This window comes from Scyliorhinus canicula, chromosome 3 (assembly GCF_902713615.1).
Source record: "Scyliorhinus canicula chromosome 3, sScyCan1.1, whole genome shotgun sequence".
Taxonomy (NCBI): Eukaryota; Metazoa; Chordata; class Chondrichthyes; order Carcharhiniformes; family Scyliorhinidae; genus Scyliorhinus; species Scyliorhinus canicula.
The window spans coordinates 106,385,920-106,410,150 of NC_052148.1; the positions used below are offsets into that span (position 1 = coordinate 106,385,920).

A 24,231-nucleotide genomic window follows, 5' to 3' on the forward strand; every position below is an offset into this window, starting at 1 on the left:
GCCTAGGATTTCTGACGGATCAAAGCCATAGGGGAGTGGGGTCAGGGTCATAGACGGGAGAGGATTGGGAGTCAAGAGCAGAGGTTGCAGCTCTCAGCAGCAACCCCTCACCCAGTGTCGAACCCATTGATCAGGCACTGAGTGCCTTTGAACAAGGCATGAACAAGTTCATAAGCAACCCCAAAAGGGTTTGCTTTTTGTGCTTTCCACTTTCAATAGGCAGCTCCTGCCCACAATTGGGTGAGTACCAGTGGAATGAACCATTAAGTGGGCATTAACTTAAGAGCTTCAATTGGCTGTGGAGAACCCGCCTGAATCAAAGTCGTTTTGGGGTGGGCATTAAATTTGAGCAGAGAATCGTACAACACAGAAGAAAATTATTTGGTCCATTATGCCTGTGCTGGTTCTTTGGTAGAGCTATCTAATTAATTCCACTCTACGGCTTGTCTCCAGAGCCTTGCAATGATTTTCCTTTAGTATTTCTCATGTTTAATATAAGTTGTTTGATGACGAGCCTGACTTTGGGTCAGTTTTGTGATATATAGAACATAGAACATAGAACAGTACAGCACAGAACAGGCCCTTCGGCCCTCAATGTTGTGCCGAGCCATGATCACCCTACTCAAACCCACGTATCCACCCTATACCCGTAACCCAACAACTCCCCCCTTAACCTTACTTGCACTACGGGCAATTTAGCATGGCCAATCCACCTAACCCCGCACATCTTTGGACTGTGGGAGGAAACCGAAGCACCCGGAGGAAACCCACGCACACAGGGGGAGGACGTGCAGACTCCACACAGACAGTGACCCAGCCGGGAATCGAACCTGGGACACTGGAGCTGTGAAGCATTTATGCTAACCACCATGCTACCCTGCTGCCCCTTGTTGGCTACATTGATTCTTTCTTAAGTGGAATTGATTGTTTAAAAAATCCATCCCAACTGGGGAGTACACAACAATACATCTTCTTCTACCATGTATTTGGACATCATGTTGTATGAGGGGAGATGGTAGTGTAGTGGTAATATCCTTTGATTAGTGATCCAAAGACCGAGATTGAAATCCCACCACAGAGACTGGTGGAATTTGAATCAGTTAATGGTCGGGATTCTCCCCTACCCGGTGGGGCGGGGGGTGCCGGAGGGACGGATTGGCGTGAACCACTCCGGCGTCGGGCCTCCCCAAAGGTGCGGAATTTTCATTACCAATAGGGGCTAGGCCGGCGCTGGAGTGGTTCCCGCTCCGCCGGCCGGCGCGAAAGACCTTTGGCGCTCCGCCAGCCAGGACCGAAAGGCCTTCGCCGGCCGGCAGAAGTCTGCGCATGCACTGGAGCGTCAGCGGCTGCTGACGTCATACCAGTGCATGCGCAGGGGAGGGGGTCTCTGCGCGGGGGTGGAAGTAAAAGAGTGCCCCCACGGCACAGGCCCGCCCGCCGATCGGTGGGCCCCGATCGCGGACCAGGCCGCGATCTGTGAAACTATTATTGCTTGTCCCAAAATCTATCTGGTTCATTGATGTGTTTTGGGAAGGAAATCCACCATTCTTAGCTGTGACCTACAGCAGTGACCCTTAATTGCCTTCTGAAATGGCCCAAAAAGCCACCTAATGGGCAACAAATGATGGCCTAGCTAATGATGCCCCCATGCCATGAAAGGATAAAGAAAACAAAATTCAGTTTATTAAATAAGATAGCACTCATTCCTGTATTGCACATTATTGACAAACTGTATGTACTTCAACATATTAATGCCACCTACAGAGCACTACCAATTAAGGAGAGAGTTTCTTCTGTGCACTGGGGAAAACAAAATCATGCTTTTTATAGGACCAGGGGCAGGATTTTCTGGACCCTCCCTGCTGGCAAGAACTTCCGGTCCTGCTGAAGGTGACTCTCCATGGTGGGTTCCCTGGTGGCTGCATGCTGATTAAGGCAAGATCCCACAGGCAGCCAATGGTGAGCTGCCTCCGCAAATGGAAAACCCCAATGGGCGGGGCTGGGAAATCCCGGATTATGTCCATAATTAAATTCCATCGTTCATGTTTATTTGGCTTTAATATGACTGTCAATTGATTCACATTAATATTTAAAACTAAACATTTTCCAGATTTTATTGTTACTTAAAGGAATCTGGAACTGGAAAACCACCAAGAAAAACACAGTTACGGAATGTTGTGTCTGGATATTCCCTCAAATTTTGCAAGAACCTAATAAATAGTAAGTGAACAAATTAAAAGACACATTTAGTTTCTTTATTTGCACATTGTTATTTAAGACTACCTCAATAAATCAAAGTATGTTGGCACCCATTTTTCAGGATGGAGTGACAATTAGTGATCTCTCCAAGACTGTTCCTATTAAACCAGGCAGCATGCAAACTTCACGGTGTCTCCTCAGCTAAATAATCACTGTGTTGGGACAAGCAAGGCCCATGCTGCCAGGTAGCTGAGCACTGGGCAGGGGACAAAGCAGTGTGCATATTTTGTGGGCAGCACGGTAGCACAGTGATTAGCACAATTACTTCACAGCTCCAGGGTACCAGGTTCGATTCCCAGCTTGGGTCACTGTCTGTGCGGAGTCTGCACGTTCTCCCAGTGTGTGCGTGGGTGTCTTCCGGGTGCTCCGATGTCCTCCCACAGCCCAAAGATGTGCAGGTTAGGTGGATTGGCTATGATAAATTGCCCTTAGCGTCCAAAATTGCCCTGAGTGTTGGGTGGGATTGCTGGGTTATGGGGATAGGGTGGAGGTGTACAGTTGGGTAGGATACTCTGTCCAAGAGCTGGTGCAGACTTGATGGGCCGAATGGCCTCCTTCAGCACTGTAAATTCTAAATTCTATATGGAGCAGCAAACATGCTTCTCTTAAACTTATCAGTGTTAAGTAGACTTATCAGTGATAGGCAGCATGGTTTTGTGCAGGGAAGGTCATGTCTTACAAACCTAATAGAATTCTTTGAGGAAGTGACAAAGTTAATTGACGAGGGTAGGGCTGTAGATGTCGTATACATGGACTTTAGTAAGGCGTTTGATAAGGTTTCCCATGGCAGGTTGATGGAAAAAGTGAAGTCGTATGGGGTTCAGGGTGTACTAGCTAGATGGATAAAGAACTGGCTGGGCAACAGGAGACAGAGAGCAGTGGTGGAAGGGAGTGTCTCAAAATGGAGAAGGGTGACTAGTGGTGTTTCACAGGGATCCGTGCTCGGACCACTGATGTTTGTGATCTACATAAATGACCTGGAGGAAGGTATAGGTGGTCTGATTAGCAAGTTTGCAGATGATACTAAGATTGGTGGAGTTGCAGATAGCGAGGAGGACTGTCAGAAAATACAACAAAATATAGATAAATTGGAGAGTTGGGCAGAGAAATGGCAGATGGAGTTCAATCCAGGCAAATGCGAGGTGATGCATTTTGGAAGATCAAATTCAAGAGCGGACTATATGGTCAATGGAAGGGTCTTGGGGAAAATTGATGTGCAGAGAGATCTGGGAGTTCAGGTCCATTGTACCCTGAAGGTGGCATCGCAGGTTGATAGAGTGGTCAAGAAGGCATACAGCATGCTTGCCTTCATCGGACGGGGTATTTAGTACAAGAGTTGGCAGGTCATGTTACAGTTGTTTAGAACTTTGGTTCGGCCACATTTGGAATACTGCGTGCAGTTCTGGTCGCCACATTACCAGAAGGATGTGGATGCCTTGGAGAGGGTGCAGAGGAGGTTCACCAGGATGTTGCCTGGTATGGAGGGTGCTAGCTATGAAGAAAGGTTGAGTAGATTAGGATTGTTTTTGTTGGAAAGACGGAGGTTGAGGGGGGACCTGATTGAGGTCTACAAAATTATGAGAGGTATGGACAGGGTGGATAGCAACAAGCTTTTCCCAAGGGTGGGGGTGTCAGTTACAAGGGGTCACAATTTCAAGGTGAGAGGGGGAAAGTTTAAGGGAGATGTGCGTGGAAAGTTTTTTACGCAGAGGGCAGTGGGTGCCTGGAACACTTTACCAGCGGAGGTGGTAGAGGTGGGCACGATAGCATCATTTAAGAAGCATCTAGACAGGTATATGAATGGGCGGGAACAGAGGGAAGTAGACCTTGGAAAATAAGAGACAGGTTTAGATAAAGGATCTGGATCGGCGCAGGCTGGGAGGGCCGAAGGGCCTGTTCCTGTGCTGTAATTTTCTTTGTTCTTTGTTCTAAAGGCAGTCAGCCCCTCTTAAAGAGAAGGTTCACTCAATAGAAGAAAATTGTTGCCAACTGTCTGTACTGACACTTTCTGAAATAGGAGCTGGGTTCATGGGAGCTCCTTTATCGTGGGGGGCGCAGGAGGAGAGAGGTTGTATTTCATTCTTTCATGAGTAGTCAGGTGCCCTCAAGGAACGATATCAGAAGATGATGGAAACAAATGACCACAGAGATAACTGCCCAGATTATGGCTCCAAGGACCATGCAGAAAACCAGCAAGATGTCCAAGCTCAGCAAAGGCATCTTCAAAGACTATTTACTGACACCTGCACGAACAGCCTTATACACTGCTCAATGCACTTACCCCCATCACCCATCCATCATAAATCCCCAACACATAGTCCCAAATTTAAGATACTTCACCCTCACTTACATTCCAATACTGTTTAAGGGCCTCATCTCAGTTCTCATCACACCTCATTTCAGTTTTTCGGCGGGAGCAGTGGCCAGGGGTCTGTCGTGAAGGTAAGTTTCCCGCTTTAAAAAATAAGCTTGCCTTTAGTTTCAGAGCTGCAGGAAACCTGAAGTCGGCCGTGGGGAATTCTGGGAAGGTGTGTAGTGCCTGTATATAAGTTGGGCAGTTGCTGAACCCGAGACACTACACTTGTAGTGTCCCCCACCCTTCCACCTCCTCTAACCTAAGGGGTTGAGTGAATATCACGTCAGCTTTTCCTTTCCTTTTCTTGTTTTATCAAGAGGGGATAGCAGGGAAGGCAGTACAATGTTCTCCTGCAGAATGTTTGAGGTGAGGGACACCGTCAGTGTCCCTGCTTATTTCATCTGTGGGAAGTGCACCCATCTCCAACTCCTCAAAAACCGTGTTAGGGAACTGGAGCTGGAGTTGGCTGAACTTCGGATCATTCGGAAGGCAGAGGTGGTCATAGATAGAAGCTTCAGGGATGTAGTTACACTGAAGAATGAAGATAGATGGGTGACGGTGAGAGGGGCTGGGAGGAAGCAGTCGGTACAGGGATCCCCTGTGGTCGTTCCCCTTAGTAACAAATATACCGTTTTGGATACTGGTGGGGGGGACGACTTATCAGGGGTAAGTCATGGGGTACAGGTCTCTGGCACAGAGTCTGTCCCTGTTGCTCAGAAGGGAAGGGGGAGAGGAGTAGAGCATTAGTCATTGGAGAGTCCATAGTTAGGGGGATAGATAGGAGATTCTGTGGGAACGAGAGAGACTCGCGGTTGGTGTGTTGCCTCCCAGGTGCCAAGGTCGTGATGCCAAGGATCGTGTTTTTGGGATCCTTAAGGGGGAGGGGAGCAGCCCCAAGTTGTGGTCCACATAGGCACCAATGACATAGGTAGGAAAAGGGATAGGGATGTAAGGCAGGAATTCAGGGAGCTAGGGTGGAAACTTAAAGCTAGAACAAACAGAGTTATTATCTCTGGATTGTTACCCGTGCCACGTGCTAGCGAGACGAGGAATAGGGAGAGAGAGCACTTGAACATGGGCTGCAGGGATGGTGAAGGAGAGAGGGTTTCAGTTAGCTGGATAATTGGGGCTCATTCTGGGGTAGGTGGGACCTCTACAAACGGGATGGTCTACACCTGGACCAGAGGGGTACCAATATCCTGGGGGGGAAATTTGCTAATGCTCTTCGGGAGGGTTTAAACTAATTCAGCAGGGGGTTGGGAACCTGAATTGTAGCTCCAGTATACAGGAGGTTGAGAGTAGTGGGGTCATGAGTAAGGTGCAGGAGTGTACTGGCAGGCAGGAAGGTGGTTTAAAGTGTGTCTACTTCAACGCCAGGAGCATCCGGAATAAGGTGTGTGACTTGCAGCATGGGTTGGTACCTGGGACTTCGATGTTGTGGCCATTTCAGAGACATGGCTAGAGCAGGGACAGGAATGGTTGTTGCATTTTCTGGGGTTTAGATAATTCAGTAAGCTCAGGGAAGGTGGTAAAAGAGGGGGAGGGATGGCATTGTTAGTCAAGGACAGTATTACGGTGGCAGAAAGGATGTTTGATGAGGAATTGTCTACTGAGGTAGTATGGGCTGAGGTTAGAAACAGGAAAGGAGAGTCACCCTGTTGGGAGTTTTCTATAGGCCTCCGAAAAGTTCCAGAGATGTAGAGGAAAGGATTGCAAAGATGATTCTGGATAGGAGTGAAAGTAACAGGGCAGTTGTTATGGGGGACTTTAACTTTCTAAATATTGACTGGAAACGCTATAGATTGGGTACTTTAGATGGATTAGATTTTGTCCAATGTGTGCAGGAGGGTTTCCTGACACAGTATGTAGATAGGACAACAAGAGGCAAAGCCACATTGGATTTGGTACTGGGTAATGAACCAGGACAGATGCTAGATTTGGAGGTAGTTGAGCACTTTGGTGATAGTGACCACAATTTAGTTACGTATACTTTAGCGATGGAAAGGGATAGGCATATACAGCAGGGCAAGAGTTTTAGCTGGGGGAAAGGCAATTATGATGCGATGAGGCAGGACTTAGGATGCTAGGATGGGGAAGGAAACTGCAGGGGATGGGCACAATTGAAATGTGGAGCTTGTTCAAGGAATAGCTACTGCGGGTCCTTGATAAGTATGTACCTGTCAGGCAGGGAGGAAGTGGTTGAGCGAGGGAACTGTGGTTTACTAAAGTAGTTGAATCACTTGTCAAAACGAAGAAGGAGGCTTAAGTAAAGATGAGATGTGAAGGTTCAGTTAGGGCACTCGAGAGTTACAAGTTAGCTAAGAAAGACCTAAAGAGAGATATAAGAAGACCAGGAGGGGACATGAGAAGTCTTTGGCAGGTAGGATCAAGGATAACCCTAAAGCTTTCTATTGGTATGTCAGGAATAAAAAAATGACAAGGGTAAGAGTAGGGCCAGTCAAGGACAGCAGTGGGAAGTTGTGCGTGGAGTCCGAGGGGATAGGAGAGGTGCTAAATGAATATCTTTTGTCAGTATTCACGCAGGAAAAAGACAATGTTGTCAAGGAGAATACTGAGAGACAGGCTACTAGACTAGAAGGGTGCGAGGTTCATAAGGAGGAAGTGTTAGCGATTCTGGAAAGTGTAAAAATAGATAAGTCCCCTGGGCCGGTTGGGATTTATCCTAGGATTCTCTGGGAAGCTAGGGAGGAGATTGCTGAGCCTTTGGCTTTGATCTTTATGTTGTCATTTTCTACAGGAATAGTGCCAGAAGACTGGAGGATAGCAAATGTTGTCCCCTTGTTCAAGAAGGGGAGTAGAGACAACCCCAGTAACTATAGACCAGTGAGCCTTACTTCTGTTGTGGGAAAAGTCTTGGAAAGGTTTATAAGTTTGAGGATTTATAATCATCGAGAAAGGAATAATTTGATTAGGGATAGTCAACACGGTTTTGTGAAGGGTAGGTCGTGCCTCACAAATCTTATTGAGTTCTTTGAGAAGGTGACTAAACAGGTGGATGAGGGTAAAGCAGTTGATGTGGTGTATATGGATTTCAGTAAAGCGCTTGATAAGTTTCCCCACGGTAGGCTATTGCAGAAAATACGGAGGCATGGGATTCAGGGTGATTTAGCAGTTTGGATCAGAAATTGGCTCGCTGTAAGAAGGCAGGGGGTGGTGGTTGATGGGAAATGTTCAGCCTGGAGTTCAGTTACTAGTGGTGTACCACAAGGATCTGTTTTGGGGCCACTGCTGTTTGTCATTTTTATAAATGACCTGGAGGAGGGCGTAGAAGGATGGATGAGTAAATTTGCAGATGACACTAAAGTCGGTGGAGTTGTCGACAGTGCGGGAGGATGTTGCAGGTTACAGAGGGACATAGATAAGCTGCAGGGCTGGGCTGAGAGGTGGCAAATGAAGTTTAATGTAGAAAAGTGTGAGGTGATTCATTTTGGAAGGAGTAACAGGAAGACAGAGTACTGGGCTAATGGTAAGATTCTTGGTAGTGTGGATGAGCAGAGAGATCTTGGTGTCCATGTACATAGAACTCTGAAAGTTGCTACCCAAGTTGATAGGGCTGTTAAGAAGGCGTATGGTGTGTTAGCTTTTATTGGTAAAGGGATTGAGTTTCGGAGCCATGAGGTCATGTTGCAGCTGTACAAAACTCTGGTGTGGCCACATTTGGAGTATTGCGTGCAGTTCTGGTCACCGCATTATAGGAAGGATGTGAAAGCATTGGAAAGGGTGCAGAGGAGATTTACCAGGATGTTGCCTGGTATGGAGGGAAGATCATATGAGGAAAGGCTGAGGGACTTGAGGCTGTTTTCGTTAGAGAAGAAGGTTAAGAGGTGACTTAATTGAGGCATATAAGATGATCAGAGGATTAGATAGGGTGGACAGTGAGAGCCTTTTTCCTTGGATCGTGATGTCCAGCACGAGGGGGCATAACTTTAAATTGAGGAGAAATAGATATAGGACAGATGTCAGAGGTAGGTTCTTTACTCAGAGAGTAGTAAGGGCGTGGAATGCCCTGTCTGCAACAGTAGTGGACTCGTCAACATTAAGGGCATTTAAATGGCCATTGGATAAACATATGGATGATAAGGGAATAGTGTAGATGGGCTTTAAAGGGGTTTCACAGGTCGGCGCAACATTGAGGGCCAAAGGGCCTGTACTGCGCTGTTATGTTCTATGTTCTGTGTTCATCTGGCCAGCACTGGTATTTAACCAATGGTGGGCAGGGGTCACAACATGTGGTGGGTATCCTGCGACCTGCTGTGGGTGGGCAGAGTTGGGAGTGATTCCTTTTTACTTGAGCAGCCCATATCCAATGGAGATACCTGCTGGAGGCATAAACACTCATGGGTTAAGATGCTATCTGCCTTCAATGCTAACCTCCCTTCTACCCCTGCTTTACTGGAGTGTCCTGAGGAGCTGAGACAAAAATCCAAATCTCTCCAGGATCGTCACTGATGCATGTGTGTAATTAATATGTGACAGGTTTACATAAACAGTTCCTGTTCTCGTTAGCATTGGACGTTATGTTGGGAAAAACTGCCAACAAGAAGTAAGCTTTTTATAGTCAGGAATACAAACTGATGTGAGGATTTATTAATAGACACATCCTCCATTTATAACCAATAACAAGAGGGTGGTGAGAAACTCAGTTAACAAGAGCAAGACTCTAATTTATTAATTTAAATATAATTTGTCCGAACACTCAATTTTATCAGTTATTGTAAACCTTATTGTCATCAACTGTATGAATAACCTGTTTAGTTGAACCCATGTAATGAATCATTCCAATTAAATTGGAATACTATTGGATATAGTACCAGAATGGGAACATTACTCAGCTTTAACTTTTAGAAACTTGATGGCTTTGCAGATTTGTTTGTTTCTTTTATTAATAACGTTTTTGTAACAAATTACTATAGACATAAATTGAGGGTTTTAAAGAGTATATTTGAACTCATTTTAAATAACTTCACAGTTTGTTCTTCCAGTGTTTATGAAGGATTGGATTTTCTGGGGAATGACTTTCGCACAGTTGATGCGGAAAATCACCAGGATTGTCAAAAGGAGTGTACAAAGGATCGTCATTGCCAGTTCTTCACATATGTAACACAAGAATACCATAATGTTATTCAGCGGTAGGTTCCTACATTTATAAATCTAAATCGAAGCAACTTCAAACTTGATGGTCAGAATCCTGCATTTGTATTTCACATGATCACATTCAGCCTGGAACCACAATGCATACAGCAATATGCAACTTTATAGATTTAGCAGCAAGAGACAAAGGCAAATTGGACTATGAGCTGAAAGTGTTTTTATAAATGTGAAGTTGTATCTTTGTCTAGTTGGATTGCCAGAACAAAGGAATGTTTAGGCGTGTTCATTTTGCCCCCTTTAGTCAGATCTGCTACCTGAAAAAGAGTGAAAAAGGAATTCCACCGCGAATTAATATTCTTGACGATGTTGTATCTGGATTTTCCTTAAAGGGTTGTGGATTAATTGCTTCAGGTAAACGAATGATTTATTCAATCTTTGATGTACATGTCCATAAATCAGTCTGAGTTGATTTTAAATAGTATTGATGTGTATAAAAATGCTTATTTGGAACAGCTGAACGAACTCAACTGGCCTTCAATTTTATTCAGTAAATTAATATTTGGTAGATTGGGCTTTTCAGAAATATTGGGCAAGTAGAGCAATTGCATTATTTATGTCAGTAATTAAAGATGGTCTTTGGAGAAGTTAGAGATCGAGAAGTTGCCTTCTTTATTGTAGAATCCATACAGTGCAGTAAGAGGCCATTTGGCCCATCGAGTCTGCACCAACCCTTCAAAAGAGTACTCCATTGAAGCCCCAACACTATACCTGTATGTCCACCCAACCTTTGGACACTAAGGGGTAATGTAGCATGGCCAATCCACCTAACCTGCTCATCTTTGGACTGTGGGAGGAAACCGGAGCACCCAGACGAAACCCACGCAGACATGAGGAAAGCGTGCAGACTCCTCACAGACGATCATCCAAGACCAGAATTTAACCCGGGTCCCTGATGCTGTGAGGCAGCAGCGCTAACAACTGTGCCACCGATTGAAATGTTGCTTGTGAGTCCTCTGGTTGATGTCATGTCAAGTGTAAGTGCTAAGTTTGATTTGAGATGGCAGTAAATGTGTTATATTTATCCAGGGCTCGTTGTTCAGTGAGCCTTGCTGGAAGTGTTCGACTGCTAGAGTTGGACAAGTAGATGATTTGGTTTGACTACAATGTCTACCGTTAGACTGCTGACACTTAAAGCAGAATTCACCTCCGTTTATAATCAGGGCAATAACAACTTGCATTTATATAGTACCTTTAACATAATAAAACATCCCAAGGTACTTCACAGGAAGGAGCATTATCAAACGTTGCTCTATTAATAATGTTGGTGAATCACAAGCCTTCCCTTATATTGATCAAATGACCACACAATCAGTTAGTTAGTTCAAACGATGGTTTATTTACATACACAAGGGTTATGTCAACATGCAAACACAATATCTACTACGAGTTAAACTACACCTATCAGCTACAATAACCTATACTTAACTTCAGGGCAACCGGCACTGTGCAAATGGATAAGACCTTTATCTCGATTTCACTTGGCTGGTTCGAAGAAAGTGGCTCTGTCTCTGCTGGGCTGACCCATCAGGTAGAGATCATTGGTCTTGAACTTATCTGGCTGTTCCTGCTGCAATTGGGCTATCACAGGTCGCATCCAAAGGAGACATAACACATGGCTGTGTCATCTTTTATACCTCTGGGATTGTGTGCTCTTTGGGGCGGTCCTTAACCTTGGACCCAATAGTTCAACAGCGCTCTGATCACTGTCTTCGATTTCGGCCAATAAAGGGGCGGGTGCCTTGATGGCTGGGCGGGTCCTTCGCAGTCATTGACCTTGGCAATTGTGCTTTCTGAGTAAAGAGTGGTGCCGATCAGTCTGTGGCTGTACCGGTTGCTTGATTGGAGTTCTATTGTCCTGGGAAATGGGCCATTAAAATGTAAATGGACGGGAGTTTCGATCAGGCCTGGTACCTGTGTTTCAGATACACATAGGCTCTGTATCTGTATCCCATGGTCCTTTGCAGGTGGCCATCTTAGATGGTTACAAACAAACCACACCATGTAAAGATTTAATAGGGCAAATTCGTGAAAGATTGATCAAAGAGGTATGTTTTATGAAAACTGGAGGCATAAAGGATGAACCTGTATCCCTGTGTATTTTGATCAGCTGTTTTATTATGTATTTTCAAGCATTTCAAATCTGCATATCATTTTCCAAAGATCCATTGTTCAGAGTACACTTATTAAGAACACTTTAATGTCACTATCCTTTTAATTTTGACATGCGTGCACTTTTCCTCTTCCACTACTAGTCTGCTTCTTAGGTCCATCAAACGCATACCTGAAGTCATAACAATGATCTGACAGTAAAATTGCTTGTAAGTAGTTCATTTCATTTGTCTAAAACCTGCTGTGTGCCATTCTGACAATAACAACACAAAAGACAAAAAAAAAATGAAGGCTTCGCTGACTAGACTCATACATTGGGAATGGGGAGTGTGACTTCATTGATAGCCACAAAATCACACTGCAGCTACAAAATCACACTGCAGCAACAGTTATCCTGAGTAATGGTGAGAAGAATTTAACTTTTGGGTTACTGCTAATAATAAGAAATCCCTGAGCATATTGGACTATTGCTGGAAACCCACAGTACTGCAGACTGACCAAATACTTAAAAAATATGCAGAATAGGAAGAAACTTTCCTCTCCGGTATATATAATGAAATAGTAAAGCTGCTCTTAATAAATGAAAACAAAGTGCTGCGGATGCTGAGAAAGTGAAATGAAAAACCAAAAATTGCTGGATAAACTCAGCAGGTCTGTGAAGAGAAACGGAGATAACTTTTTGGGTCTAAATGATCCTTTATAAATGGTTTGCTCATTATACAGAGCACACAGAAGAAGCTTTCACCCACAGTTCTTCCTGTGTGTACATTTAAAAGGTTGTAGAATTTCTGCAGTGCATTCAAGTCTTTTTCATGTTATCTTATTTACAGTTTGCAAGAAGGCACTTTTACATGATGTTGATTTTCCCGGAAATGATATGACTAGCATACTGGCTCCCAGTGCGGAGACATGCCAACTGATCTGCACATACTATCCCAATTGCTTGTTTTTTACATACATAAAAAACAAATGGAAAAAGGACTCCAGGAGGTAAGTCTTTGTTTGAAAAAAATCTAATCAAAGTTTTGCTTTGACCAGGTGAGCTATAATATTAAAGCAAAATTCTGCAGATGCTGCAAATCTGAAATAGAAACAAAAATTGCTGGAAATACTCAGCAGGTCAGGCAGCACCCTTGGAGGGAAGAGTTAAATCTTACCAGCTCTTTCGGGGATGGGCTGGGAGGTGAGACGGTTGGCGAAATGGTGCAGGTCAGGAAATACCCGTTAAGAGAGAGTTTGAGATAATGAGCAGAATTGTAACTGCCAAGGGGCACCAATTGAAATGAAATGAAATGAAATGAAAATCACTTATTGTCACAAGTCGGCTTCAAATGAAGTTACTCTGAAAAGCCCTAGTCGCCACATGCCGGCGCCTGTTCGGGGAGGCCGGTACGGGAATTGAACCCGCGCTGCTGGCCTGCCTTGGTCTACTTTAAAAGCCACCAGGTGGGGAGAGGGGAGTTGGTCAAATCCATAAAAAGTTCTGGTGTGTTGGAAATCTGTTACCTTGCTCACCTCAGCCCTTTACTTCAGTGTGTGCGGGAAATCCCCATCAAGCTGCTGGGTCAGTTATTTAAACATGCAATTAATTGTACCTCTAACCCAGGATTTTGGCTTTAATAGCTTAGTCACAGGTTCCCCTGAGCTGTGTGAATTTTACCAGGTTATTCAAGGCGAGTGCAGAGCAGGGAGTTATTGATCAATGAAGCTGACAGCTTGTTACGCCTTTAAAGACTGAAACTGAAAAGGCAATTACCCTGCCTATGTGAAAGGCCTATGTGGATAGCACTTGTTCTGAGACTCAGCTTTCACTGCTCTTTTTGGCAGCCATATCATCTATCTTGGACTTTGTCCGATTTGATCTGCATGTCCCTGCTGTGAGCCTTCACGGCAACATGGGAGCAACTTTACTTAGGGCCCCTGAGGAGCAAGAGGAGCCACCACACAATGTGTGCAGCCACACCAGGGGCAGCACTAACATTAATGAAGCTGCTTTTCCTGCAGTCATTCCACAGAGGGAATGGACATAGAGTTCTGGTTTGAAGGCGGCGAGGCCCAACACAGGCAGAGGATTGGCTCTCTCAACAAGTGCCATAGGAGGCTTCAGCATCTGTGGCAGGCCATTGCTGACATCTGCAGCTTTCTGGAACAAGACCTCCTTTCAAAAGGACCAGGTAAGCATACATTGCCATCATGGTCACCACACCCCGAATTTCTATCATTCAGTCTCCTCCCAGAGATATGCTGGGGACATCGCCAACAATTCACGATCCACGGCCCACAACTGTATCTTCCAAGTGACTAATGTCTTGTTTGCCCCTTATGTCAACTTTGAGCCCAGTCAGATGCAAAGGGCTCTTGCATTTATAGCAGTAGCTGGATTCCTACAGATAAAGGAGTCATTGTCTGCACACATGTGGCAATCATGGTGCCACCTGATCAGCCGGGAGCACTGATCAATCAGAAGGGATTCCATTGTTACAATAGAAGATTTTCATGTTCAAGATATCCTGGAAGCTGCACCAATGTCTTCATTCTGCCACAGTCACATCTCCTATAGTTTTTTGCGCCCTTATAGAGTGATTGGGTGGTTCCTCTGAGGACCTGGTTCATGACACCTGCAGGAGCCCAACAAAGTACAGCATGAGCTACATGATGACGAAAGCAATCATTGAGCAAACAATTAGGTTACTGAGGATGCGATTAAGGTGCCTGGGACAGATCTGGGGGATGGGTCTTTAGTATACACTACCTGGAGCTGCAGGAAGAGAGAGATACACACTGCTCAGCATTCTTCAACAAGGAGGAGGAGGAGGGGAAAGAGGAGGATACTGTTGTGGCCAGAGGGCTTGGCTGCCAGAGAAGCAGAGAAGCCTATGATGGCCTCATGTGCAGTTCAGATAACCTAAGTGCGTTATGGCACATATGGCACAACAATGCTAATCATTGCACCACCGTCCCTCCACCACCTACCACCAACACAAATCATTTCCACAGTCATCTATCCTCTCATTGCATTCAAAAACATTTCCATTCGCCTGAAGACTGACATCCATTTGAAATCTGGGAGGCAACAATGGAGGTGATACGACAAAGAAGAGTTCAAATGAGGAACCTGATTCATTGGAATTTACATAGATATCACAACATTGGCATTGTTATAAACACTCAGATAAGTCACCACATGCAGTGGGCATGGAGGCAAGCTGAGCTGTTGATAACTCAATTCAGCTCAGCCTCTTGGACAGACAAAGGCTACTGACATTACCTGAGTCTGATAGAATGTGGGGAAATTCAGTGTGCAGGAATTAGCAGCTGAAAGTGTTACACCATTCCTTATGAGGTCATTGAACCTCTTGTGGCACTGTATCTATGTTCTAGTGATGACACTCATGCTCTGCCTGATTCTGAGACTCCCAGCCATGCCTGCTTGGTTTGCATGACTGGCCCTTTCCTCCCATCCACAGGAAACAACTGTGCCATCATCAGTGAACATCCCTACTTTTGACCTAATGATGGAAGGAAGGTCATTGATGAAGTAGCTGAAGAGGACTAGACCTAGGATACTATCCTGAGGAACTCCTGCAGCGATGTCATATAAATATGTTGATAGGCCTGTAAAAACCACAGCTGCTTTTGTGCCAGGTATGACTTAAATCAGTGGAGAGATTTCCCCTGATTTCCATTGACATTTGTGTTAGCTATATGGAGAGACTGAATAGACTCGGACTGAATAGGAGAATCGCCCGGGACCGGCGAAAATCCCGACCCCGCCGTGGCCGGAATTCTCTGCCACCCGGGAATTGGCGGGGGCAGGAATCACGGCGTGCCGATCGGCGAGCCCCCTGCAGCGATTCTCCGGCCCGCGATGGGCCGAAGTCTCGCCGCTGAGAGGCCTCTCATGCCGCCGTGGTTCCAACCACCTCTGGTGGCGGCGGGATTGGCGGCGCGAGTGGGCCCCTGGGGTCCTGGGGGGGGGGGGCGCGATCGGACCCCCATGGTGGCCAGGCCCGCGATCGGTGCGAAGAATTCTGCACCTTTGGGGAGGCCCGACGCCGGAGTGGTTGGCGCCACTCCGCTACGCCGATACCTGTGCCGTCTCCATTGCCCCCAATTTTTGAGGGTAGCCGCCACCACCGGGCTCGTGGTATACCTCGTTGGAGGGAGCGGCAACGGCGCCGTTACTAGCGCTTCCAGGCTCGTGCCCACACAAGACGCCGCCTCCATCCTCTTCCACGCTGACCCCTCCTCGTCCATTACCCACTTATGCACCATCGCTGCGTTGGCCGCCCAGTAGTACCCACAGAGATTGGGCAACGCCAGCCCCACCCATCCCTGCCTTGCTCCAGGAACACTCTTCAAACCCTCGGAGTCCCATGCGCCCACACAAATCCCGTGATACTGCTGTTGACCCTCCTGAAAAAGGCCTTTAGGATAAGGATGGGGAGGCACTGAAACAAGAACAAAAACCTCGGGAGCACCGTCATCTTGACGGACTGCACCCTCCCCGCCAGTGACAGCGGTAACATATCCCATCTCTTAAACTCCTCCTCCATCTGCTCCACCAATCTTGTGAGGTTGAGCTTGTGCAGGGCCCCCCAGCTCCCCGCCACCTGGACCCCTAGGTACCTAAAACTCTTCCCTGCCTGCTTCAATGGGAGCCTACCAATCCCCTCCTCTTGATCCCCCGGATGCACCACAAACACCTCACTCTTGCCCAGGTTCAGCTTATACCCCGAGAAACCCCCGAATTCCCCAAGAATCCTCATCACCTCCGGCATCCCCCCCCACCGGATCCGCCACATACAGCAACAGGTCGTCCGCGTACAGCGACACTCGATGCTCCTCCCCACCCCGCACCAGGCCCCTCCAGTTCCCTGACTCCCTCAATGCCATGGCCAGGGGCTCAATCGGCAATGCGAAGATCAAGAGGGACAGGGGGCACCCCTGTCTCGTCCCCCGATGCAGCCGAAAGTACTCCGACCTCCTCCTATTCGTGGCTACACTTGCCATCGGGGCCTTGTAGAGCAGCCTCACCCACCGGATAAACCCCAACCCAAACCCAAACCTCTCCAACACCTCCCACAAGTACTCCCACTCAACCCTATCGAAGGCCTTCTCCGCGTCCAACGCCACCACTATCTCCGCCTCCCCTTCCACCGCCGGCATCATAATGACATTGAGGAGTCTTCGCACGTTTGTGTTCAGCTGCCTTCCCTTCACAAACCCCGTCTGGTCCTCATGTATGACCCCCGGCACACAATCCTCTATTCTAGTGGCCAGGATCTTTGCCAGCAGCTTAGCATCGGCGTTCAGCAGCGAAATCGGCCTATATGATCCACACTGCAGAGGGTCCTTGTGCCGCTTCAGGATCAAGGAAATCAGCGCCCGTGACATAGTTGGGGGCAAAGCCCCCCCCCCCCCCCCCCCCCTCCCTCCCTTGCCTCATTAAAGGTCCGGACCAACAGGGGGCCCAACAGGTCCAAATACTTTTTATAGAATTCAGCTGGAAACCCGTCCGGCCCCGGCGCCTTCCCCGACTGCATGCTCCCTATCCCTTTGACCACCTCCTCCAGCTCGATCGGCGCCCCTAGTCCCTCAACCTGCTCCTCTTCCACCCTCGGGAATCGCAACTTGTCCAGGAAGCGCCCCATTCCACCCTCCTCCACCGGGGGTTCAGACCGATACAGTTCCCCATAGAAGTCCCTGAAGACCCCATTGACCTCTACCCCCCTCCGCACCACCTTCCCAGTTCTATCCGTCAGTCCCCCAATCTCCCTGGCCGCGTCTCGCTTCCGGAGCTGGTGCGCCAGCATCCTGCTCGCCTTCTCCCCGTGTTCATACACCGCCCCCTGTGCTTTCCTCCACTGGGCTTCCGCCTTTCTGGTCGTCAGTAGGTCAAATCTGGCCTGAAGGGTACGCCTCTCCCCCAGCAATCCCTCCTCTGGGGCCTCCGCATATCTCCTATCCACCTGCACCATCTCCCCTCTCAGTCTTTCCCTTTCCCTCTGCTCCCCCCTCTCCCTATGGGTTCGAATGGAGATCAATTCCCCCCTCATCACCGCCTTCAATGCCTCCCAGACCGTCCCCACCCGAACCTCCCCGTTATCATTGGCCGCGAGGTATCTCTCAATACACCCCCGGACCCTCCCGGCCACCTCCTCATCTGCCATCAGCCCCACCTCCATGCGCCAGAGCAGACGTTGGTCCCTCTCTTCCCCCAGCCCGAGGTCCATCCAGTGCGGGGCATGATCCGAAATGGCAATGGCGGAGTATTCCACTTCCTCCACCCTCGACACCAGCCCCCTGCTCAGGACAAAAAAATCAATCCTTAAGTAGGCCTTATGTACATGGGAGAAAAACGAGTATTCCCTGGCCCTTGGCCTCGCAAACCTCCAAGGGTCCACCCCCCCCATCTGGTCCATAAATCCCCTCAACACCTTAGCCGCCGCCGACCTCCTGCCCGTCCGGGACTTGGATCGATCCAATGGGGGATCCAGTACTGTGTTAAAGTCCCCCCCCATGATCAGGCCCCCCACCTCCAGGTCCGGAATGCGGCCCAGCATACGCCGCATGAACCCCGCATCGTCCCAATTTGGGGCATAAACATTCACCAACACTACCCGCTCCCCCTGCAGGTTGCCACTCACCATCACGTACCTCCCGCCACTGTCAGCCACCACCTTCAATGCCTCAAACGACACCTTCTTCCACACCAGGATCGCCACCCCCTTACTCCTCTCATCCAGCCCTGAGTGGAATACTTGGCCCACCCACCCCTTTCTCAGCCGGACCTGGTCCACCACTCTCAGGTGTGTCTCCTGGAGCATGGCCACATCCACCTTCAGCCCCTTCAGGTGCGCAACTACCCGGGCCCTTTTGACCGGCCCATTCAGCCCCCTCACTTTCCAGGTTATCAGCCGGATCAGAGGGCTCCCTGCCCCCTTCCCCTGCCGATTAGCCATACCCCATCCCTTGCCCACCCCTGGCCAGCGTCCCACGCTCTGCCAGTTCCCCACGGAGGCAACTCCCCCCCCCCTCCAGCACCCCTGCGTCGTCCAGCTCCTTCCTGACCGTTTCAGCAGCAACCCGGTATCCCCCCGCCCTCCCCTCCCCCCCCCAGGCTAGGACCCCTCCTAACCGCGCCCCCCCCCGCCCCCCCCTCTACAGCACTCCCGTGAGCCAGCTATCTTCTGCTGACCCCGGCAGCTCCCGCCCTACTTTCGGCTCCTCCCAACATGGGACTGCCCCTCCTCCATTGTGCCCATCAACCAGTCCACCCTCCCCCGCTCCTGCGCGGGAAAAGAAAAACCCGCCTCCCTCCCTCCCCCAGCGCGGGAACGCCGCAGAAAGCCCGCGCTTTCGCCCTGCCGGGCCCCGCCTCCTCCAGGGCCACTCCCATTGTCAGTCCCCCCCACCAGCTCCCCGAACACCCCGTTTACCCCTCAGTCTGAACCCGTCCACCCAACTCCTGCTTGAAAACCCATTTAAAAAAAACACCCGTACGACATCACCCCACCCACCCTAAAGCCACCCCACATCTTACCCTAAACCCTGCAAATACACATACAGTATAAATAAATACAGTATTATACAGCATCCCCCATCCGGGGGACCCTCAGTCTGAGTCCAGTTTCTCGGCTTGTACGAAGGCCCACGCCTCCTCCGGGCACTCAAAGTAGTGGTGTCGATCCTGGTAGGTGACCCACAGACGCGCTGGCTGCAGCATTCCAAAGTTCACCTTCCGTCTGTGGAGCACCGCCTTCGTCCGGTTAAACCCGACCCTCCGCCTCGCCACTTCCGCACTCCAGTCCTGGAAGATCCTCACCTCCGTGTTCTCCCATTTGCTGCTCCGCTCCTTCTTGGCCCACCGGAGCACACACTCACGATCCACGAACCGGTGGAACCTCACCAACACCGCGGTGGCTCGTTCGGCTTGGGCCTCCTAGCCAGAATTCTGTGGGGCCCCTCCAACTCCAGGGGCCCCTGGAAGGACCCAGCCCCCATCAGCGAGTTCAGCATCACCACCACATAGGCCGCTAGGTGCGACCCCTCCAGCCCCTCCGTGAGGCCCAGGATCCGTAAATTTTTCCTCCTCGACCGGTTGTCCAACTCCTCGAACCGCTCCTGCCATCTTTTATGGAGCGCCTCGTGCACCTCCACCTTCCCCACCACGGCCACGACCTCGTCCTCCCTTTCGGCGGCCTGCTGCTGCAGCTCCCGGATTGCAGCCCCCTGGGCTGTCTGGGTCTCCATCAGTTCCCTGTTGGTTACCTTGATGGACTCCAGCAGCTCCACTTTCAAATCCTGGAAGCAGCGCAGCAGAGTCGTCTGCTGCTCCTGGACCCACTTCTTCAGCTCCTCGAAACTTTCGCCGGCCGCCATTTTGTTTTTCGGGTCCCGATTTTTTCCAAGTGTTTTTTCTCCCGAATCTCTCCCTGCCCCGCTCCTGGTCTGCACCATGGGACCACTGGGGCGACTCCTGGCCACTTCCCCCGTCGGGATTTGCCTCCTCAGCTCCGTTGGGGGCCTTTAAAAAAGCCCCGAAGTCCGTTGATCTCCGGAGCCGCCGAACGTGCGGCTCAGCTGGTCATTGCCGCCACCGGAAGTCCGAGCTGGATCCTTCTCAACGCCTGCCGTAGAGATTGGACAGGGCGTTCAGACAAAGGGTTTAGCGAGTGCATGTCCTCCGCCATTGAGGAGTACAATACGTTTAATAAGAGTGAGTCTCTCTCAACGTCTATGTTGTGGGAGGCCCTTAAGGTGCTCATTATGGGGAAGATAATCTCTGACAAGGCACACCTGGTGAGGGTTAGGAGGGTTAGAGGTTGGCAGATTCCATCCTTGAGGTGGACTGCTTGCCCCTACACTGGAGTTGCTGGTAAGTAGGAAAAAGTTGCAAACGCAATTTGAGCTATTCTCAATGGGTAAGCCGGTGAGCCAGCTGCGACGCTTGAGGGGGTCATTGTATGAATACGTGGAGAAAACCATTTGCTTTTTAGAGCACCAGCTGAGGCAGCCGGTTGCCTTCTGGCGATTGGGGTTAAATCTGATTTGCACAAGTGGGATAATCTTCCCCTGTCCTTGGGGGGCAGGGTTCAGACAGTTAAAATGAATGTCCTCCGGAGATTTGTACAGAGGGGCCGGTTTGGCACAGTGAGCTAAACAGTTGGCTTGTAATGCAGAAGAAGACCAGCAGTGTGGGTTCAATTCCCGTACCGGTCTCCCCGAACAGGCGCTGGAATGTGGCGACTTGGTTTTTTTTCAGTAATTTCATTGAAGCCTACTTGTGACAATAAGCAATTATTATATTATTATTAACTGTAAGGGTTAATGTTATATCCGAATCAACCACTAGAGGGAGGTAGATGCAGAACTAGAAAAAGCATCAATGCTGAGGCTTTTGGGAGAGGGCTCAGGAGACGGCTAGAGAACAGACTGTAGGAAAGATAGTGGGCTGGATTCTCCCTTTTGGAGACTAAGTCCCGATGCTGGCGTGAAAACAGTGCTCTTTCACACCAGGAAAACTGGCGCACAATGGCCACCGATTCACTTTTTTTCTGGGGGCTAGGAGGAAGGCAGGAGAGGGCTCGCAGCTGCCGATATGGCACTGAGCACTTCCGGTTCCGTGTCAACGCATGTGCACAGCGACGGCATGCAGCAGCTGCGCCGTGTTTCATGGCGGGCTCAGCCGGCGGACCTGGACCGCAAAAGTAGTGCCTCCCCCTTCGGCAACTCACGCACCCAAAACCATCTGCCAACAGTGCCCCCAGCCCCGAATGAAGCCCCCCTGCCCGCGGATAGGCTCTACCCTGACTGTGGCCGCACCAGACTGAGTCCGGACCCGCCATGCAAGGTTCCCGGACAGTGTGAGCACACGTAGCCCAGCCGTTGGGAACTCGGCCAGTCGGGGATGGAGCATTGCGGAGCGGGCCTCACGCCATGGCTAATTGCTGCTGCTTTCCCCTAGGGTATGCTGTCTAGGGGGCGGAGAATACAAAAACCGCCAAAACTCTGATATTGTCGTCAAAACGGATTCTCTGCTCTGTCGCCGAATGTGATTTCGGCGTCGTGGTGCAGAGAATCCAGCCCAGTGTGAGTTAGAACATATCATAGTTATTGTATTAGTGTAGAGATTAGTGACAAATGAGTGTAGATTGTATGATTATTGTCAGTTGTTTATCACATAGAAGTAAGAGTCAAATTCAATTAAGTAGTGCAAATAAATCTTTAGCTATCTTTAATATAAAAGCTAGTTGTGGTCTTTGTGAAGACTATGCCAGCCATACTAGGATCTGATCAACACAAAGCACAAAGATGACCACATGGTACCTGGTGTACTTTTCTAAAAAATAAGGAATTATCTTTAAGACAATTCAGAAAAACAGTCACGCTGCTACACCAAGTGAAAAATCGGCACAAACAACGGATCGTACGATGGAAGGTCTGAAGAAACCTGATCACTTCAGATTGTCCGGTAAACTGTGTCAAAATTGGGAATATTTCAAACAACAGTTCATAGAATCATAGAAGTTACAGTGTAGGAGGCCATTCGTCAAATCGAGTCTGCACTGGCCCTTGGAAAGAACACCCTATCCCCATAACCCAGTAACCCCACCCAACACTAAGGGCAATTTTGGGCACTAAGGGCAATTTATCATGGCCAATCCACCTAACCTGCACATCTTTGGACTGTGGGAGGAAACCAGAGCACCCGGAAGAAACCCACGCACACACGGGGAGGAAAGATTTCGAGACGGAGAGAAATCAGTCCGGCAGGGGTTTCAGTCGGGGAGGGGGAGGCTGAGTGCAGGAGAGGGGTCAGCCTGAGAGGGGAGGGAGGTCAGTTTGGAAGAGAGGGGGGGGGGGGGCAGTCAAGACGGGATCAGTCCAGGAGGGAGGTCTGTCTGGGAGGGAAGGGGTTTAGTCGAGGAGGGAGGGAGAAAGGCTGGTCAGTCCCTTCCGAATTGAGCTCCCTCCCAGATTGCGCCCCCCCCCCCCCCGATTGGACTGACCCCCTTCGGACTGAGCTCCCTCCCAGACTGCGCCCCCCCGATCGGACTGACCCATTTCTGGACTGATACCCCCTATTAGACTGACCGCCTGACTGAACTGATCCTCTTACTAGGCTGACCTCCGTACTGGACTGACCCCCTCCAGGACTGACCCCTTCCATACTGGACAGAACCCGCTTCCGGAATGACCCCTTCCTTACTTTGCTGACCCCCCTCCCGACTGACCCTCCCCTACTGAACAGACCGTCTTACCAGACTGAACCCACTCCTGGACTGACCCCCATCCTGGACTGACCCCCCTCCTGGACTGACCCCCCCCTCCTGGACTGAACCCCCCCTCCTGGACTGACCCCCCCCCTCCTGGACTGAACCACCCTCCTGGACTGACCCCCCCTCTTCTGGACTGACCCCCCTCCCTCCTGGACTGAACCCCCCTCCTGGACTGAACCCCCCTCCTGGACTGAACCCCCCTCCTGGACTGACGCCCCCTCCTGGACTGACCCCCCTCCTGGACTGAACACCTTACTGGATTGAAAACCCGATTGGACTATCTCTCACTCAGACTGACCCCCCCCTCCTGGACTGACCCCCCCCCCCTCCTGGACTGACGCCCCCTCCTGGACTGAACACCTTACTGGACTGAAAACCCGATTGGACTATCTCTCACTCAGACTGAGCCCCCTCCTTGGTTCCTGGACTAGCCCCCGCCCTCTCCCCCAGATTGACCCCCTCCTTCCCGGCAATTGTGCTAACCACTATGCTACCGTGCTGCCCTTCGAAGAGTTCTTATCTGCCTCCGTGCTAGAAAATATTTCCAATCAGAGGAAAATTGTGCTTCTTATTAATTTGGCTTTAGAGTATTTAACTCATTCAAATTTTCAGAAGATGAGGATAAAAACAGTCTAACATGGCATTGAAAAAATTTGATGCTCACTGCAAAAAGCAGGTGAACGAGACATACGAGTGCTGCATGTTAAGAAAAGGCTGGAGCTGAAAGGAGAGTCGGTAGATTCTTTTATTACTGCTTTAAAATTAAGAGCGCAGCTGTGTAACTTCTCATCTGTTGTTGATTCAATGCTTTGCGATCAAATTGTCTTTGGAATTAATGATTAACATTTGCGACGAAAAGTGCTGAGACGACCGCTTTTGCTGCTAGATGAAGCGATTAATATGCGCAAAGCCAGTGAACAATATCCTTCGAATATGCAGAGTTCAGGGAAAACGTAAAAGGCACAAAGTCGGGAAACATGGCCGATGCCATTAATGCTGTGGTGCAGGTCAGAAAACTGGGTACAATGGCTGGCAGCCGGGGACTTCCGG

The 24,231-nt window shown here is 49.3% G+C and overlaps 1 protein-coding gene across 1 annotated transcript in view; it reads left to right on the top strand.

Moving 5' to 3' along the window:
* LOC119963633 overlaps nt 1-24,231 on the top strand; it is a 185,195-nt gene that overhangs the window by 125,334 nt on the left and 35,630 nt on the right. Inside the window, 5 exon segments of the mRNA XM_038792963.1 lie at nt 2,111-2,220; nt 9,606-9,765; nt 10,029-10,138; nt 12,727-12,886; nt 13,901-14,070. Coding sequence (XP_038648891.1) covers nt 2,111-2,220; nt 9,606-9,765; nt 10,029-10,138; nt 12,727-12,886; nt 13,901-14,070 — 710 coding nt within the window.